Source organism: Strigops habroptila, chromosome 2 (genome assembly GCF_004027225.2).
Source record: "Strigops habroptila isolate Jane chromosome 2, bStrHab1.2.pri, whole genome shotgun sequence".
NCBI lineage: Eukaryota > Metazoa > Chordata > Aves > Psittaciformes > Psittacidae > Strigops > Strigops habroptila.
The window spans coordinates 45,880,705-45,900,771 of NC_044278.2; the positions used below are offsets into that span (position 1 = coordinate 45,880,705).

The 20,067-nt window shown below is 38.9% G+C and overlaps 1 protein-coding gene across 7 annotated transcripts in view; it reads left to right on the plus strand.

Annotated features, from left to right (window-relative positions):
* The window catches only part of CTPS2 (CTP synthase 2), a 65,088-nt gene extending 45,424 nt beyond the window's left edge, over nt 1–19,664 (plus strand). For 5 of the 7 annotated variants that reach the window (XM_030477741.1, XM_030477745.2, XM_030477740.1 and 2 more), the window contains 7 exons: nt 84–180; nt 1,532–1,587; nt 3,264–3,360; nt 6,773–6,917; nt 7,160–7,165; nt 15,804–15,913; nt 18,099–19,664. In XM_030477741.1, the coding sequence (XP_030333601.1) occupies nt 84–180; nt 1,532–1,587; nt 3,264–3,360; nt 6,773–6,917; nt 7,160–7,165; nt 15,804–15,885 (483 nt within the window). In that variant the 3' untranslated portion in view covers nt 15,886–15,913; nt 18,099–19,664. The remainder of the gene's footprint in view (nt 1–83; nt 181–1,531; nt 1,588–3,263; nt 3,361–6,772; nt 6,918–7,159; nt 7,166–15,803; nt 15,914–18,098) is intronic. The other 2 variants (XM_030477746.2, XR_003990309.2) reach the window with 2 other exon arrangements.
* The last annotated feature ends 403 nt before the right edge of the window (nt 19,665–20,067 follow it).

A 20,067-nucleotide genomic window follows, 5' to 3' on the forward strand; every position in this document is an offset into this window, starting at 1 on the left:
ATAAATCTGTGCAACCTATTATGCAGTTGTTGCTTATTTTTCTGTGTTGGATGAAACAGCGTTTATACAATATTTCTCTACAGGTTATTGACATGCCAGAACACAATCCTGGAGATATGGGTGGAACAATGAGACTGGGGAAGAGGAGGACTGTTTTCAGAACACAAAATTCTGTTTTAAGTAAGTTACATTTCTGCTCTTGTGACTTGCCTTTCGGATAGGAACTCTGTAACATGGCAAAGCAAAAATGCTAAAGCACAATTTGTTATAGTACTACAACCTCAAGCAAGCATTTGGGTGACAGCTTCTCTGAGCTCATTCACTCTGATCTCGTTCCCACATATATTTACCCAGGATTGGAATGTAAAGAAAGAAATGAGAGACATCTAGAAGTCCCAGTGAAAAGATCAGTTAGGGTCCAACGCTTTAAATAAACAATAAGGAATCTGTTGAGATAACTGAAAAGCAGATAGTTACTTTTTGGGGAAGATCAGAACGTTTTCTTCCTATTTTCTTTATGAGTTGATAGGATGTGTGAATCAGGACTGCTTGTTCTACCCCTGAAGCTTTTTGGTAGAACTACCCCAAACTCCTATGCATTATGCTCTTGACAGACTTAAATATTGCTTGTCATTCTCGAGAGTTGTCAGTATACCTCAGCTTTAAATGTCACCTGGCCTCACTGCTGTAGTCCTCACTTTATCAAAGACTCATAGAAAGTCTCAAATACTCAGGAAATCTTATTCCTGTTTTTGATGCTTTACAACTTGAATGGAAATAATGCAGTTTGAAAAGGCAGTTCCTTAAAATTAATGCATATTTGCATTTTTGTAAAATTGCAGTAGTATCACTTCACAATTTTTTGAGATATTCTTGGCAGTCTAGTTCCCGTACCAACCTTTAAGTGAGATAGTAGTCCTAATGACACTAAGATAAATTGAGAATAAAGTTTGCGCCATGACTGTAAGTGAGAGATATGATTAAATTCTGGTTTACTGCATGCTTCTAGCATACTCCTTGTTGCTCTGGAATATAGTGTGTTCCAGATGAGGCTCAGTGAACTGCAAGAGTCCTTTGGTTAATGAAATCAGGAAAAGAGAGGAAAACAATATTCTCTGTCATCGAAGGTATTATGCCAGCTGCCATGCATAATCTATTAAAATGGAACAGATGCTACTAAAAGGCTTCCTTCGCTGCACCTATTGTGTACAACTGTTGTAAAACCCTGAAGGGATTTTATGTTGCTTGTTCATTCAAACTTATTTTATTTTGGGCTTTACAATTTAAATTAGTTTAAGCGTGGCCTTTAGACTCTAGTCTACCTAAGCTATTTCTGGTTAAGGAATGTTGAATGTGAATCCTGAATAAACTTAGGTAACATGAATTAAAAGAAACTAGTCATCACTCAGAAGGCATAAAGTCGGAGTGTTCTGTTACGTTTTACATGTGACATTTTTAAATTACAAGAAATAGTTGTAACAACTATTAAAGCAACACATTAGCATTAATTTCTCTTTTGTTGTATGTTCAGGGAAACTTTATGGTGATGAAATGTTTGTGGAGGAGCGGCACAGGCATCGATATGAGGTAAGCATTGCTATTGTAGTTTGTATTCAAAAGTTAAAGTTTAAGCAAATTACGTTTCTCTTGGTAGGCATGATTCTCCTTAAAACCAATGGAGAAACATAACCCAAAATTTAGTAAAACATAGTGTAATTTAGATCAAAAGGAACCCCTTCAGTCTTCTGCTCCAACTCCCTGTTTTGAGCTGAGCCAGCTTCAAAATTAGATCAGGCTGCTTAGGATTTTGTTCCGTCTAGTTTTGAATCTCTCTGAAGATGAAGATGTTGATCTTTTGACAATCTGTTCCAATGTTTAACCACTTCATTATGATCCCCTTTTTCCTTTATATGTAATAGGACATTTACTTGGGCAGTTTGCCTTTTATTTCTCAGTCTTGTGCTGTACATCTCTCAGAATAGTCTGGTTCAGTCTTCTTTATACTGTTCCATTAAATAGTTTAAGTCAGCAACAAGATCCACTCTCTGCCTTCTCTTCTCCAGGCTGAACAAACCCAGCTTATCCAGTCTCTCCTCTTGTGCTGCATGTGGTCCAGCCCCCAATCATCCTGGTTGGATCTCCTATGGACTTCCAACATTTTGTCAGTCTCTTTCTTGTACTGAGGTGCCTGAGACTGGGCACAATGTTCCAGAGGTGTGCTTGCAAGTGGTCAATAGAGGGGAATAATGTAGTGTACTATTTCTGTGGTAGAGAAGTTGCAGTGTCTTAGCAAAATGGTCTTGGAGAGTGATGTCAGAGATTACTTGACTTTTTGTGAAGTATTTAAAAGCTAAAGGCTTATAATCCTTAAATGCATTGATCCTTGGCTGATTTGGCTTATTTAACAGCTTAGATTATGTCCAGGTAGTGCGCATTCTTTCATATGTGCATAGACTTCAGTCATAAAATGTAGGTGGACTTCAGGCATCTACAACTTGGAGGCTAATTCAGATCACTTGCTTCCTACCATCCAACTCTGTATGCCTTTTGTATAGGTCCACTCCTCTGTTTGAGAACATCTCTGTACATTAAAGATACTGTCATTCCAGGAGATAGGTGAGAGCTGGATTCCTAGAGTTATTTCTAAGATAGTTCAGAAGGGACCTGACTCCATCAGTATCTACAGAGGGGCCTGAGCTATGAGACGTGTGCATGCTACAAACTGATTCAGACCATGTTAAGTTTCCTTAAAAAGCTGAGAGGAGAACGTGATTGTGGTAAAGGTGCTCAGAGTTTGAATAGTAACTGTGTGGTTAGAACATCACCAAGGAAATGAAACAGCTCACTGTAGAACTCCTCAGTTTGAAGGAGGAGCTGAACCACAGCTTGTGTCATAACCACTGAAATGCATAGTTCAAAGAGAAGGTCAGTCTTTATGCCTACTGTAGTGGACCATTTAAAAAACAAGGAATGCAAGCTGCTCAGAATTGAGAGGACAGCAAGCAGAAGAGACCCTGGCTTTAATCTTTTGAATGTTATGTAGTAAGTTTTAAAATTACTAATTCACCTCTTATTAAATAAACATGCTCACTTTTACAAATTTATACCAGAGAGTTGTTAACACAAGAAAGCAAAAGTTCCCAACTCTTTTCTCAATTCTTTTTATTCTTGTATGCATACTGAAAACATTACAAATCACGTCTACTGTTTGTTAAATCCAGAAATAAATAGAATTACAATTATTCTTACTTTGAATATTTCAGGTGAACCCAGAATTGACTCACTACTTTGAAGAGAAAGATTTGAAATTTGTTGGCCATGATACGGAGGGAAACAGAATGGAAATTATTGAACTGGAGAGTGAGTGTCTTGCTTGTCTGTAGTACTTTCCTCATCTATTAAAACTATATAAACTGTCAGTTGTTCAGTTGTTAAATGGCATGTAGGAATAATATTTATCTGTCATAACAGCCAAGATCATGTTGGGAGGTACTGCTGACTCCACCTGTGTGTTACAATGGGTGAAGATTCAGAGGGTGTTAGGAGGTGTCTTACACTTGTCAAGGATTGCACATGTATTTGATTATCAGGGACAGACATGCTCCTTTTCCAAAAGGTCCTAATTCTAGCTCAGTGGGATTTGGCTGAGTAGAATCATAGAGTGATGTAGGTCAGCTAGTCTAGCCCTCTGCTTCAACATGGAGCTACCTTCAAATAGGGATCAGGTTGTTGAGAGCCATATCAGTCAAGTTTTGAGTATCTCCAAGTATGCTCTTGATTGGACTTCAAACCACTCACCACTAGTCTTTGAACCCAGTAGGCCAGCCGTTTTTAACACACTTTGTAGTCTACCCATAGTCCATAGCTTCCAAATTGGATGCTAGGAAACCATATCAAAATCCTTGCATCGTAAAGTTAGGATAAAGGAAGGCTACTGCTCTCCCTTAATCCAAAGACTGATTGTTCCCAAGGTTGTTGTGCCCAGCTGTCTTCCTGTCCTTCATGTGTCTGGAAATGCCTTGGAGGAGGGTTTGTTTCATAATCTTGCCATAAACAGAGGTTAGGCTGACTGTCCTGTAGTTCCTTACATCTTTCTTTTTGTTTCGAAGAAGGGCATGGTGACTGCCTTTTTCCAGTCATCAGAGGCCTTTCACGGTCATCTTGGCCTTTCAAAGATAAAAACCATCTTCACGATGGCATTGGCCTGCTCCCTAAACACCCTCTGATATTCTTAGTCAGGTCCCAATAACTAATATACGTTCAGTTTGCTTCAGTATATGAAATACGTATACATGCAGTATAGCCAAAGTATAAACCATTGCTGGAATAAATTACCTAGAGAGGCTGTGAAATCTCCATCCTTGCCGGTAGTAACCTTCAAAACGTTACTAGAAAAAGCCGTCAGCAACCTGATTTAACTTTGAACTTGACCCTGTTTTGAGCAGAAGGTGAGGCTAGAGACCTCTCAAGATGCCTTCCAATTAATTTGTGTCTCTCTCAGTTACCCACTGTTTAGAATTATAGAAAAAAGTATGAAAATCAAATAAAAAGCAAGTTCCTTTCTTTCACAGAAGTGACTCAGATGAGGGTTTGATACTGTGGAAATCTGGTAGATTCAGGCTACTTTACCAAGGAAGAGTTGATGTCTTTTCTAAAAGGTTCTGAAATAAAAAAGAACTACACTGCATATGTTTGGTGTATGCAACACCGGGTAGCTCTTGGAAACAATCCCTTTAATTTTGCTTGATTCTTTGGTCGACTCCTTGCTGTTAAGTCAGTTTTGGCTAGATGACTATCAGCCACCTGAAGATGCAGGTACAAGTTTTTTTTCTTTTCTTATATGTCATCTAATTGCCATTGGTTAAGATAAACTCCATGCACGGAAGCGTAAATTTATCATAAGAATACATTATCATCCTGTGGAGTGCTATTTGTGACATGATGCTCCTGAGAATTCATTTTATGTACTCTGTGGTATGTTGAAGAACAGCACTGTAATTTTGAACCAGGGTTTGAATACAGACACCTACAAATAATGTCAAACAACTGCACCACAGGGAGTAATCTGAGAGTAAAGGATACATGTGAATTCATAAAATACTAATTGTCATGGTGGTTTTTGCTTAGTATGTTCCTGATATATTACCTTTGTTATGCATGCTGGTGTTGAGGAGCTATTTTGTCTGCCCTGTCTGAAAGAATTTCCATAGAAAGCATGGTGAAATAAATCAGGCAGAATTTTTAAATTGCATGTTACTCTGAAAAGAATAAAAGCAGCAGTAAAACCTGGAATTATTTCACAAAGGGCTGCAAGGAGACTCTGGTTACTAAAGAAGAACAATGATCGTATGGAGGAGGGTGGGTTGGAGCAGAAACACAGAAATAACAGTACACCAGATAGCTTATGCAAAGCTTTTAAGCAAAATACTCCCACAGGGAGTATTTGATGCTTTGTCATTGTCTGGTTTTACACCTTTAAAGAACTAAATTGCATGGTAGAGAGAAAGAAGTTATGGGATAAATTTAGGATCCAGGTTCTCTTTAAGGCATAGCAGCAGAGAGAAGAGCAGTATAGTAGATCATATTATCTTCATAGAAGAAAAACACAGCTTTCTTCTTATCACTTATTATGTACTGCAGAGAAATTACTTGAGTATTTGGGATTATTTTGGAAGTTGTTGAACCAGAAGAGATCCGTGGTTAATTTCATCCAATGTCCTGGCATTAGAAGTGATTAATGTTAGTTCCTTTAAAACAATATTCAGAGAAGGAGCAGGTGCACATAAGAGAATTAAAACATTTTTCCTTCCTTCCCTTTCAAAGAAGACAAAAAAGAAGCAGAAGCAGTAGTTAAAGAATTTATTTGATTGGGAAACAGAGCGCTGAAGGTTGAAGAGAAGATGAAGCAGCATGGCTTGTTTAGCTTAGCAGGCAGAGTTGAATGATGGTGATATTGTCATCCTGAATCACACAGGCCAAGCGGCTGGAAAGAGCAGCACCATAAGAATTAATGGCAGTATATATAAGTTGGTAGTAACAAAGATGCCCTGTGAATTAGGAAGAGGTTTCAAAACAGAAGAGTATCATAAGAGTTTTCTAGTAGGAGCAAAAAAACCTAGGGGGTGTTATGGCAGAGGCTTGACCCTTTGTGCTTGAGGCTGCATGATGTAGCTGCATTCAATGACAGGAGACTGGACGTAATGTCCCAGGAGATGCCTACCAGGCCTATTTATTTGAAGTTTGTTTTCCACAGTTTTCTCTGTATGTTGCTTTTGTATCCATCTCTTAGTGTGTAAATAGTGGCTGTATGGTGATGCTTGGTCCTTTAGGAACTGTTTTATTTTTTCCCTCAGATATGTATGGATGCATATTCTGAATATACATGCATAAATATATATTGGAAACCAAACTACTACGAAAATAACATGATAAATGGAGACTTTGTGGTTGCTTCTTCCTCCCTCTCCCACCCCCCACCCCCGCCCCATGTCAGTACAGGTTTATTATTCAGCTTTTAATTACATCATTGGGCATGTTAGGGTTGAATCACAGGATGATTTTTCCTTAATTTGTCTTACTAATCTTCTGCCTCTGTTGTCGGTTGCTTTTTGTGGAAAAAGTAAAGGTTTCCTGCTGCCTCACCCTTAAATTCACACATGCTGATCTGGCTTCTTGAATTCTGTGTGAAATTTTCAATAAACTTTTCCTAACAGTTATTTTACTATCTTCTTCCTACATCTTAGAATTTTTTTTTTTTACATCTGTCTTGTAGATCACCCATATTTTGTAGGAGTTCAGTTCCACCCAGAGTTTTCCTCAAGACCTATGAAACCTTCACCTCCATACCTTGGACTGTTGCTAGCAGCAACTGGGACACTCAGTGCATACCTGCAACGTGGATGTAAATTGTCTCCAAGGTAATCTTTCTTACTTACTTGCCTGTGGTTTGACAGTCACGTTTTTGGAGGGACTACCCTGTCCTTCAATTCAGAAGTCCATAAAAGAAAAAGGAGTTCTTATTGTATTGATTTACTTGTTCCAGTGCATGCCTGACATAAACCCTGGTGAAAAAGTATCTGTAAGCAGTAAGCACAGATCTGACTTCCTCATTTTCAGAGGCTGTTAGGGCTAAAGCTGGATCCATACATTATAAAACTAGAAAGAAGTAAAAAACCTGTAGTAAATTACTGTGAAATTAGTGTCCTCCTATGTTAACTTTCAGTTACAGTAGTTTCACAGGGAAAGAGATTTGTCAGAGGATCAAGTAATGAAGTGAAATTCTTATCTAATTGTATTTGAATGGTGATAGTAACAAAAAAGAAAACACTGATTTTATTTTGCAGTAGCTAAATAATTAATACCGTCTAACAGAGACAGGCCTGAAACAAAGTGGTTGGAATATCTTTAGACTTACGGAAGGGTTTGGTTGTAGATCAAAACTAAATGGTTCAGCCAAACTAAAATTATTTGTCCCAGTTCCCCTGGACACAGAGCTTTTGGTTTATTGAATGTAGCAATAGCTTTTAGCCAGTGTTAACTCATTCTTGTTTATTCCAGTGATATCAATAACAGTTATAATTTCATTACAATAAGAATAATAAAGAGGTCAGAGGGAAGTCTAGGGTACAATTACAAAAAAGAAAAACAAAAATTAAAAAAGAAAGTCACAATAACTGAATGAGACAGAACAGATCCAATGCTGGCTTACCGCCTTTTCCTCCAAACAAGGCACCAAACTTACTCGTTTTGTGGGGGTGTTTTTGTTGTTCGGGGTTTTTGTTTTTTAGCTTCCTTTCTATTAAAATGAAGTCCTTTTCTTAAGCGAGAAATACAAATTTTGTTCTGGCCAAGACAGACCAGATCAGTCTATTTTGGTACTCTGCTCCTTATGGCTATCAGTTGCCTTTCATAAATGCTCACCGTGGTCAATCGTGCAATGGTGTACGTACAGACAGAATTTCTTTGTGGTCTGGAAACTACAGCTTGATTGGAATACTTCTATTACCATATCCTGTTGTTGGTATTAGTGGTCATTATCTACTTTTTAAAATGTGTGCCAGTGCATTATACAGTTCACATTTTTGTAGTGCTTGGCATGAAGGGAGTCTTCAAGCTTAGTGATTTTCAGTCTTTTCCTGATGTGAGCGCTCTCTGCCTCACAGTTCCTCATGTTTCCCAGGTGCCAATATCCTTTCTTTTACTGCTTCTTCCCATAAGTATACCTATTAATCTCCCTGAGATAAAGAAAAATTACTTTTTTAAAATGGCGATCTGCATGTGTCCTGCTAATTTAAATTTAAATTCCTTAGCATTGTAGCAAATATATTTTCTAACCTTGACTTTAAGTTTCAGCAATTACTGAATGTGCTGCACTTAGGCTTATTTGAATCAATAAAAAGTATATACCAATCTTTTTCTTCACATTCATACAATAAACTCCAACCAACACTTAAACATTTAGCAAAGACAAAAATTAATGCTCCCAAGCTTTATATATAAAATACAGATTTTACCATTTGCCTAGTTATACAGCAACCAAGCAAACCCCTCTGTCTTGAGAAAGAGCATTGGAACAGAAAAAACATTTTGAGGGTAACAGAGGACTATTTTGCAGGGAGGAATGTTCAGGAGGGAATCTCAGTGCTGATTACAGCACACCCACTCGTATTAACATATCCACCTGCTGAGTGGAAAGAATTTCCAATGTAAACGTTTAAATCCCAGAATGCTAGTGATTTCATTGAGCAGTAAAACTAAGGCATGTCACAGCAAGACTAAAACAAACCTGAAGAGGGGATTTTCTGCATACCTCATCCAGCACTGCCTACATGAATTATAGTCATGCTGTTGACTAGAGCCAAGATATTACCTGAAAGAGAATTTGTGGAGACCAGCAAGGTGAGCACATTGCATAAACTAGGCTATTAAAAACACTAACAAGAGAGTTAATGATGAAGTTCTGAGACAAAAGGAAATACATATTTTAGCATGAGGTCCTAAAACAGGAAAGCATTACTCCAGAACATTTAACAGCCCCATAATTAGGATGCAATTTTAGAACATCTGAGACCTGGGCAGAATCCCTAGCTTCTAAGTGAAGTAAACTGTAAATTTAAAGATGCATCACACCTCCCAGGAGAATACCATAAATAAATAAAAGTGAACAATAATAAATGAATAATTGTGAGGCCTAGTCTAGTAGACAATCTGAGAATGCTTACACATAGGAACAAGCATACCTACTTTGAGATTGGAATGCATCTTCTCGGTTGAACTTAGTTCCCAGAAGCTTTGGTGTATACCGAGACAATCAAGAACTGAGCAAAGGGTCAGAGTAACTCAGTGATGAGTTACTACTTAGTTACCTGAAGTGGTAGTTAGGCATCTGAGTTGCCTTTGTGGTTTCAGCTTCTCGTGCTTTCTGGCATGAGTGTCTAACCATCAGACAAAGCCATGCACTTCATTTCCTTGTGAATGGTTTTAAATCATGACCTTTTCCAAATATTTCCATGGAAATACTGAAGTTGCTATTTAATATGGAGCTGGGGAAGATGAGGCTGCCAGTTTACATGTTTCATTTTAAAGAACAGAGAAAATCAGAACCACAGGAGAATCTCAGAAAGTGTACAATACCCACAAATACACTGCTTTTTAAAAGAAGACAAAAGGTTTTAGTAGAAAAGTAGTGGATGAAGAGGGGAACTCTACATGTAATGTTGGCTTTTACTGAGTCTTACAGTTTCGTTTAAAAAAAGTTAATAAAAACTGGCTTATCCTTGGGAACAATGTAATATGGATTGCAAAATGTCTGATGTACAATAAAACCATATTGCTGTTCCCTCCTCCCCCCCGCTTTCCCCAGCAAGTTAAGCATCAGCAGGCTTTATTTCTTCTTTCACCTTAACATACATCTTTATTAATGGCCTGCAAGAGTAGGCCACAGTGCATTAATGATATTTGCAAATAATGTCGTTTAAATAAGAGCTGAAAGCACTATTCAGAACAAAGAAGCAACATAAAAATATATAGGGAATTCAGACACCTGTGCTGAAAATAATGAAATCAGATGTTTATTTGGAGGAAGAGGGTAATAAGCTAAAATAATAATTTAAACACAAATGTCCAGTAGGTGGGAGGAAATGTAGGAAGTGCAAGATGTTTCTAGCTGGGAAAGTGCGGGCAACTGACTACTGCCAAAAGAAATTTTTGCCCGTCATTAATGAATATGCTAATGTGGCAATAGGCACCAATCCAGTGCCATCTAGTCTCAGAGTAGTCTGTTATGTTCTGGGAAGGTTATTAATAAAAGACTGCTTTTGAGTTGCATTCAGAGGCAAGGAACAAAAGTGTCCAGAGGTGTGGTGCATAAAGACACTTGGGAAGATTTGCCCGTATGGTGCTTACTGCACTAGAATGGTCCAAGTACCTCCTAAATCAGCTGTGTAGAGACGTTTGGGCAAGCACCTATAAACAGAAAAGGAAACAGCCTGTGTGACATGTTCTCTGGTGTATGAGGGACAAAGAAGGTATGGGCAGGGCTATCTCTTATGTCACCTGTACATTTTCCCCAGCCAAGAACACATCTGGCACAGCATCGTATTTCTACCATTGTCCAAATCCAGACATTTCAGAGTATGTGAAGGATATCTTGTGGTTTGAAGACTGTCAAGAGAGCAGCAGGAGAAGGGCTGCTCTACAAAATAAGGCAAACTGGGAGCCAGGAGTAGAGACTGTACTGGTAGGGGTAGTGTCTTCACCATCAGGAGTCAGAACCACAGTCACCAAAGAAGGCAGGTGAACTGGCGCCAGTGTCAAGTCACCGTGTCCTACAGACAGCCCAGTGCAGAAGTGCAAAGTGATGAGTTAGGTCTGAGGTCAGTCCAGGAAGTCCAGTCAACAAGTGAATACAGAACTAGAGAGTTGGGTACAGGCATGCCTGCAACATAGCTCAGGCAAGGATTAGGAGCCAAGGCTCCTGGGCCCATCAGTGGAGGCCCAAGTGAGGATGGTCAAGGCAGCTAAGACCTCCTGGGACCCTCAATGCTCTTGCAGAAAACTATAGAAAAAGGTTTAAAGGAAATCTTATATTATAAAATATATATATTTTATAATTTTAAAGGAAATCCTGAGTTCTAAGGTACTTGGAGATGAACTTCGTTAGTTATGGCAGTTACTTTGGCATTTTAATGTTAGATGTTTATAGTGAAGACACTTCTGAGCTAGTCACTGCAAGTCTCTTTCTGTAGTTGCTAAGTGAATATGCACTTTAAAGCAGTCAAATAGCTCAAGCTAATGGTTAAATGCGTCAGAAGCATTATACCTACCGTACAAGTGCCTGTTTCCCTCTATTGATTGTAAGCAGCTGAAGGTGAAGATGTCTAAAGCTGAATGAATTGAACCCCATGCATGAGTCTCAGCTGAGGGTTTTTATAACACCCAGATCCATTCTGGCATCTTGGTTGTGATTTTTGTGATGCTGGGTCCTAATAAAACCATTATCCCAGGACTAGTTACCTGAGTGCAGTGGTTATTTTAAACAGCCACAGCCTATACTAAATGTAATTACGTTTATCTTTAATTTGCATTGAGGAAGAGATGCACTTAGCTTGTCTCCTACCTTTGCACAGAATAGCATTACTGTAACAATTGTTTAAATTGCTTACGTTTCTGGAAAAGGACTTTTTTGTCAATTTTATGTCGAAAAAGAATGAAAATAGCCCCTCTGAAACTGTGTCAAATACTTAATTTCTAAAGGACATTGATCTAGATTTTCCAAGTAAAACAAACAGAATGTTCAAGGAGTACCCATTTTACAGTTGCCTGTTTCTTAATAAAGACATTGAAAGCAGGCACTTTGGGACTTTTGAGCAGCTGTTTGAGAAATACAGATTTAAAATTGATCTTGAGACTTAATTCTCATGATTCTGTAGCTGAGATTAATTGCTGAGGTGATGCATTCCAGCTTCATTCCATGTAGCTCCAGCTATTGGCTGCTTTCCATACCATACCAATAGGAAATCTTCTTATCTTGCCTCCTTCCATGATTTAGACTGGTGCATAGCAGACGTATAATGATACTTCTGTCAGTAGAACAGAGACATCTGAAATAGGCATAAATTTGGTAATAATGGAGCATGTGCAGGGGGAAGCTCTTCTTATTGCTTACATCTTGAGAAGGTAGGGAACTGAGAATGAGTGAACTTCAAAACAAAACAAAACCCCATAATGCAATTTGTGAACAGAGGATGTTGCTGTTCACTGCAAAGTGAAATGCCAGCTAAGTACTAGTAGATGTTTCATGTTGTAGTTAACTGCAAAGTGAAATGCCATCTAGGTTCTCGTGATTCTTCACTTTGCAGTGGATGTATTTCCATTAACTACAGGTAGATTAGGTGTAAGGATCAAAGTGACCAGAATTTTGAAGACTGAAGTGACTGACTAGATGCAGTGACACTGCATGCTCTGAGTTTTGTTTTGTTTTTCTCTTGGTCACATCTTTATACTCCAGAGCCCATTAAAAAAAGAAAAAAAAAAAAAATATAACTGCTGTGGAGGTCTTAGATTTGCTCCCTAGCTCCCTTGTGTTTGGAGTCCAGTGTTACAAGAATTGTTACAAGCAAGAAGTGGGTGTCAGGTTCCTGCCCAACATAAGGACTAACTAATTTGTACACAAAGTGAGTAAAACCTTGCTGAAGGAAATGTAAGGTTTTTGTTTGGTTTTTTTTTTTTTTTTTTTCTGTTCAGGGCTCAGCATGGAAAAGAATGTCATAAAAGAAAAGCTGGGCTGATTTGATTTACCATCACCACTTTCATAGCCAGCACATTCAAGTAAAGTTACATAATACCAGCTGTGAGCACAAAATATCCATTTAGTTTTTGAGTTTAGTATCTGTGTAGCAACTCTGTAATTTGGAAGGAGGTTCTTTTATTTACTTTTTATTTATTCCAAAGAGAGATGATGACTCATTTGTGGTTAGTACCACCTGGAGTTTTCCTTCAGATTACTCATCAGCTGAATACAGTTCATATCATAGTAAATCTTATGAAATGGACATCAGCACTGGTTTGAAGCTGTAACATCCAAGTGCAGATACGCCAAGATTCATGAGTTCCTGTTTGCTTTGCAGTCCACTGGCAGCTTAATTCTTGAAGAAGTTCAGGTTGTCTCAGAGCCCAAATTGTTCTTAATACGATAACCACAGCTTCTGGGGATGCTTAGAGATACCATTCAAGCAGCTGAAACTGTGAGACTGACAGTTACCTGAGTCTGAAGCTCAAGGGCTGATCCTTACCTGGGTATTTCCCCTACCTTTCTTGCCACTGTGGCCTGCCTGTTAGAGAGAAAACTGACTTACACCCAACAAGACAGCTGTAAAGTAGGGGAAACCACAAGGTGCTACTGCAAAAGTCAAGAGCCTGATGACAGGATCCCTTCTCTGGGATGTGGAGTCAAATCTTGTACTGAATTGGCCAGTGTGGTAACAGTAACAAAATTGTTCTTGGCTGAGTAAATGTTTTAGCCTCTGCACTAGTGGCTAGCCAAGTGACCCTCAGCTTCAGCAAACTGGAAACAGGCCTGAGAAGCTGGGGTAGTAAGTCAGTGAAATGATGGAAGTATCCAGCATTGTGTGACTGCTTCTATGGGCAAATGCCTCTAAAACCTATAGCATTTGGAGGACCTGTGATAAGAGTGCTGGGTGAGGATCAGCACCTAACTGTCTTTAGGAGGCGAAGCTGGGAAGTTCTCCACTCACCTCACTGGTCCTTGAGCAATTTTCCTTAAGCATCTGTCTCCCATACTGTGTTCTATACGGAGCGCTGGCATATGTTTCTGGGCTGTGACTGCACTGGGCAGCAAAGCCAATTAAAAAAACCCCAAATTGTGTGAAGACTTTGGGCTTAAACCAGAGGTATAATAAGATAATGCAGCTCTCTGCAGTCACTGTTTTACCCTCTGTTCTGTGGACAATTTTTTCTCTTTTGCTGTGATGTGAAAATGCAAAACTGTTTTAATAATAATGAATTTTTATTCCATGTTTCCATGGGTACTTTCAGAAAGAAGTAAGTACAATGTCGGTGATGTTGTGTTTGTCTGTGTGCATCTGGCATGCTTGATCATACTGTTAACACTTTCCTCACTTGAACTGTGTAATTGTTTGCCTGCTGGTGAAATGATCAGATTGAGCATTTCTCTCTAGCCTGATAAAACACACTCTTTGTAAGAACTGCATCAACAACATATGTGTCATGTGAAGAAAGGGCAGAATGCTGTAGGGAAAGTCTTAATGTTAGAACAGTTGGAATATCTATGTCGTCTTGTACAGAATATGGTACAGTGATGTGGTGTAACTGTGGGAACCTTCCCTAACAGTCAGAGGTAGAAATTAAATGAGATGGCTGTTGGTGCCATATTTCCTGTCCCACTCTATTAAACTGGCTTTTAGGTTTTTTTTTTTTTTTTTTTTTTTTTTTTTTTTTTTGTAAGGAAGAGAGCATGAAATTCAGGCTACAAAATTCAGGCTTCATCAGTGCCCAGTAACAAGCACTAGTATAGCTAAGTGCAGTGTGTTCGCTGTTCCACATTGCAGTCTAGATCAAAGATTTCCAGCTGTGGAGTTACACAGTTCCCCTTGAAGCATCACACAGCAGGCAGTCACTGTAGATCAAGTGATAATGCTGTGTTGAGGTGGGTCATGGGCTGATTGTGTGCTTGATGTCTCGGTAGGAGATCATTCCCAGAGGTGGGGAGAGTGACATGACTGAGATCCTGTTAGCTGGAGAGTGAAGGCATATGTGCAGTGGCTGGAGTAGAGTTGGTACTGAAGGCTGACATGGGTGTACCCACACAAATGAGGTCTGAGATCCCCACCTGTACTGGATTAACCATACCCTGTGCTCTGCAGTGCCACAGCACTGACCAGAATTACTGCTGCTCAAAGGTGCTTGTCAGTTCCCTGGGCTCCCTTTGCTGGCTTCTGATCTTGGGAAATTCAGGTATCTGGAAAAAAAGATTGTAGAAGTGAAGTGTAGTAGGAAGAGGCTGAGGCTCGAGGCTCTTCTGAAGAGAGTCACTTAGAGTTAAGATAAAGCTAGAGACCCAGTACACATCACAGCTGACTGAAAATGTGAATTGTGGGCACTTCTTTCTCTCAGTCACTGTGGTGATTCCTGTTCTTCACTGTTTCCTTGTTCTGGCCACTTACAAAGCAGTTACTTGCATGGCAGTTTGTTCTGTGAAAACCAGTCTATTTCTCACAGGAAACAGCAGTAGGGGATAAAACCTCAGGAAAAAAAGCTGTCAGGACATTGCTTGGAGCAATAAAAATGGTTTATATTCTGACTACAAAAGCAAGAATTGTAATTTAAGTATAAATTGAAGCATTCTGAATAAATAAAGTTGTCAACTTTTTCTTTGGTCAAACAATAATTTTCCGTATCACAAAGGAGAAATTCCTTTTAGTCTTGCTCTGAATACTTGCTATTCTTCATGTTGTTAATTGTGGTCATAGTCACGCAGCACCAGCAAACTGTAGAATGAATGCACAGCAGCCAAGGAAAAGAAATTGCACATACTGTTTATCAGGTAAAATACTTTTTCTCATCAGGTCTTAGGCTCCAAACTTAAGCCCATTCCTGTAGAGGAAGGCGTTCTAAAATACCAAAATTGAGCATGAGCTTAAACTAGTTTTCTGGAAATGGGCTGCATTTGAGGAAAGTGTTGGTTATATGCATCATCTGGGTTGGAGGGTTTGAAATAAAATATTTGGTTTAGATCCTTCTGACCTGTGTATTGCTTTTAACAGTGACAGCTACAGTGACCTCAGTGATGACAGCTCTCTAGAAAAAGAGTTTCCTAATTCAGAAAAAGCTGAAATGATTGTATGAGAGCACAGAAATGGATGATGCTGTTGAGGTAAGCTGAATCGTTGTGATGCTGCTTTGTGACATTTATTTCTTCTAGACTTGAAACACAAGACAGAGTTATCTTGATTCTCCATTTTGTTTCAAGTCCCATCTGAGAGCTTATGTTTTCTTCTTTGCCTGCAGCACTTAATTGTTTTCTGCGGCTGCTGCTTAACTCTGCAATTGTGATATTAAAGTCTGCTAAGTGTTTTGGGTACAGCTTATATGTGGGATGCAGTACAAAATCAAGTTGTGTTAGTGTTTGATGATACATTGAAAATACACTTTAAAATGATGTGAGGGTTGGGGGTTTTTTGTTATCTCAGTTTTCGTGTTTAGATCACTTTGAGTACACTATGTTGACATGACTTTCTGCGTTAATATTTGCCTGTAATTGCATCTGATGCATTGATACAATGAAGACATCGCAAGATGAATACTTGGATTTAATCTACAGAGTGACAGAGATACAAACCAGTTTTATAAAATCATAGCTTTGTTTGCTGTAGGCTTTGCCAAAGCAATGTTGGATTGGTTGCTCTTTTCACCTGTAAACGTGGTCACTATAGATTTCCTTTCAGATCTTAGTCTTACTTTATTTTTCATACATTGGTTCATCAGAGTTGTACCTGGTGTGGTACTCTGATACATGTGTGCATTCATGCTTTTCAGTATTTCTGAGCACTTCTGTAAGCAGGACACAACTTTTCCCTCTGGTTTCATTCCTCCCACATGGTGTAGTTCCTAGGCAGCTGTGCCAAACAGATGGTTAAGGCTGCATATGAATGATGCATTTCTGCCTGATGGTCTCCTGATTAAAATACTGGCATGAGATGTGAGAAATTGGAGTTTAGTCTTTAGTCTTTAGTCTTTAGCTGCAGTATGGATTTCTTCTGTATTTTTAATGTATTTCTTTTTCCCTCTCATCTACCACATGTTAAAGATAATACATAGAATCATAGAATCATAGAATCGTAAGGGTTGGAAAGGACCTCAAGATCATCTAGTTCCAACCCCCCTGCCATGGGCAGGGACACCTTGCCCTAAACCACGTGGCTCAAGGCTCCGTCCAACCTGGCCTTGAACACCGCCAGGGACGGAGCATCCACAACCTCCCTGGGCAACCCATTCCAGTGCTTCACCACCCTCACTGTAAAGAACTTCTTCCTTATATCTAATCTAAACTTCCTCTGTTTAAGTTTGAACCCATTACCCCTTGTCCTACCACTACAGTCCCTAAGGAAGAGTCCCTCCCCAGCATCCTTGTAGACCCCCTTCAGATACTGGAAGGCTGCTATGAGGTCACCACGCAGCCTTCTCTTCTCCAGGCTGAACAGCCCCAACTTTCTCAGCCTGTCTTCATATGGGAGGTGCTCCAGCCCTCTTATCATCCTCGTGGCCCTCCTCTGGACTCGCTCCAACAGCTCCATGTCCTTTTTATGTTGAGGACACCAGAACTGTACGCAGTACTCCAAGTGGGGTCTACATCTGGAAATCATAAGAGTGAAGAACAGAATGTTAAATGATTTCATGACCAAGTGCATGCAGGTACAATACCGATGCATGTCACAGAGTGACCAAAAAAATAAGTAGACAAAATGTTCCTTTTTGCTCTTGCCCAGATCCTTCCCACCTCCAGACATTACTATGGCTCTGTTTCTTGAGGCCAACACATAGTAAAAAACAGCCCCGTTAGCTTTGACCTTGCTTTCCTCCATGGAATTTATGAATGGTAATTCTGTTTACCATTGCAGATGTGACTTTTTCAGTGCTTGAATGAATGTAATTTTGTGATGCTTTCAAGTAGGTATCAGTAGTTAAGCTGATTTTGTTTGAACATGTCATTAGTGGATACCAATTGTATTCAACAGAATTACTCTAGAAAAGATTAAATAACTAATTCCAGATATAAAAGAAGGGTACAAGCATTGGCTCATTTATTTTTATCTCAGGGTTAATTACCCATTAATGAGAGCTGGATACACACATAGTCTATATTTACCTGTGTGGTATTGCTTAAGCTCTTTGACCTACATGAAATGCATCCACCTGTAGTATTTACCGTAGGACTACTTCGAAGTAAGTCAACACATTTGAGAGGAACTGGCATGAAATAAGCTGAGTTACAGAAGAAATATTTTTAATCATTATTTTTTCCATTTATTCTTCCTTCCATTCCCTCTTTTATGTTACAGAAAGTTGGGAACAGTTCAATTCTGAAGAGAAGAAAGTAGAAGAGTAAGCTGCTTGTGATCCTCATAGTGTCTCCACCTATCATGTCTCTTTACTGATGACAGTTTCACTGTCTTGTAGCAAAAACTGTTCTGTAAAAATGCTGTTTCTCTTTAAAAATGACGAAATGGTTGTGCACCTTAGCTGTTAATCATAACTGATCTTGTCCTATGTTTCAGAGTGGTCTCAGGTGAATATGTATTAATTCACTAGTTCACAACTGTTCTTGATTTGAAGGAAGATTTGATTGTTTTCAATTAGCCTTAGAACAGGAAGATGCAGTGGTTCTTGTGAAGAAGAGGGAATGCACTAAAAAAATTTAAGGAAAAGTTGTCTTATCCATAAGCAGTAGAGAACTGTTTTGAGTTTGTTTTCCTATTAAGCTTGTTGTATATATATATTTTTTTACGTTTTTGCTCTTCAATATGTACAAATAAGAAATCATCGCTGTATTTCAGCTCTTTGTGATTATAAAAATTGATGTTGGATACACCTCTTTTCACTTTGCTTCTATAAGTGATTTCATTTTTGAAAAGTTCAAGTTTATTTGCTCTATTTCTCCTGGAAGCCTGACAGTACTGAACGTAATTGTGATCTACAAAATTACAGAAGTGATATTAGAAGGCATTTTTGTATTTGTATTTTGTAAGAGAGAAATTAAATACACTTATATGTTAAAATGTAATTTGAACACTTGTGTGGAAGTTGTAGAAGAACCAGTCATAAATCTGGAGCATTATCTGGGCTCCAGCCATGTAATACTCAGTTAATTTCAATAACTGAGTATGAAGGTGAATTAAGGTTCACTCTTGTTTTCTCTCATCCAGTAACCACTCCATGGTCATGGCTTTCTTTGCCCAGTAGAATAGAACAATTTCTTTTAATTCAGAAATCACGAGTTATTCCACTGTATGACAATTGCAGGCAGCCTTGCGATACCAGGACTGCAGCCTGAATCACTGACACAGAAGGGGAATGCGAGAGGAGCTGTACCATGTTTAAGGCTGAATCCTATTAGCCAGGTAGCATTATCACACCTGTCACAGAAGCTGGACCCAAGCTATGTAACTGACGGGGTCCAAATGCCTGGGGCAGCTTTTCCTATAAAGAAAACTTTGGAATTTTGAGCTTTGTGTTTCATTGGTTTTGGGCAAAATGATGATTTTTACTTCACCAAAAGGTAATATCTGTACAAAAATAAAAAAGCCCATATTACAGCTTTGTAAAACAGTAAGTTTAAAAGCTTTGCATTGCTTTAGAAAATCTCAGGTTATACAGTCAATTTATCTCTTCACTAAAAGAAGCTTTAATGGTAATAAAATATAAAATGTATTCCTATGGAAGGTTTTTTCTAAAGAGGTTTGCAAATGCGTGCCTTAGAAATAGCAGGTATTGTCAGAATTGGTGTCACTGTATGTTTTCCCCAATGAGAGACACTGTTTTGTGAAAGATGAAGCATTTCCTAAGGTTGTCTGAAATGTGCAGATGTATTTTCAAATATATTAAATTGTGTTATTCAGAACTGTTTAGATACTGTGTTAAAGAATCATGGTGCCCATTGTGAACTGTGGTGTCGAGGGAATTTTTCATTTAGTCAAGCAAAGCTGGAAACAGCGCCTTTATCTTCTCATCTCCCAGTGGCCTTACCAATCCTCCTGCTAACTGTGCTACATAGAGCAGTATCCTGGAGACAAACCCATTACTGTCGTAAGGGATTCATCTCTTCTTTGAGCTGACAGAAACACCAGCACACCATTTCCAAAATGGAAGAAGGCAAATGAGCTTTTTCCAGCCAAATCTTGGGCTGCATTAGGAGTGTTGCCAGCAGATCTGGGGAGGTAATCCTATGCCAGAGTGGATAATCATGTACCTACCTGTTCTTGGGCATGTTCTGTAAGCCTATACAGTTTACTAGCCTGGACATAGCTGAAC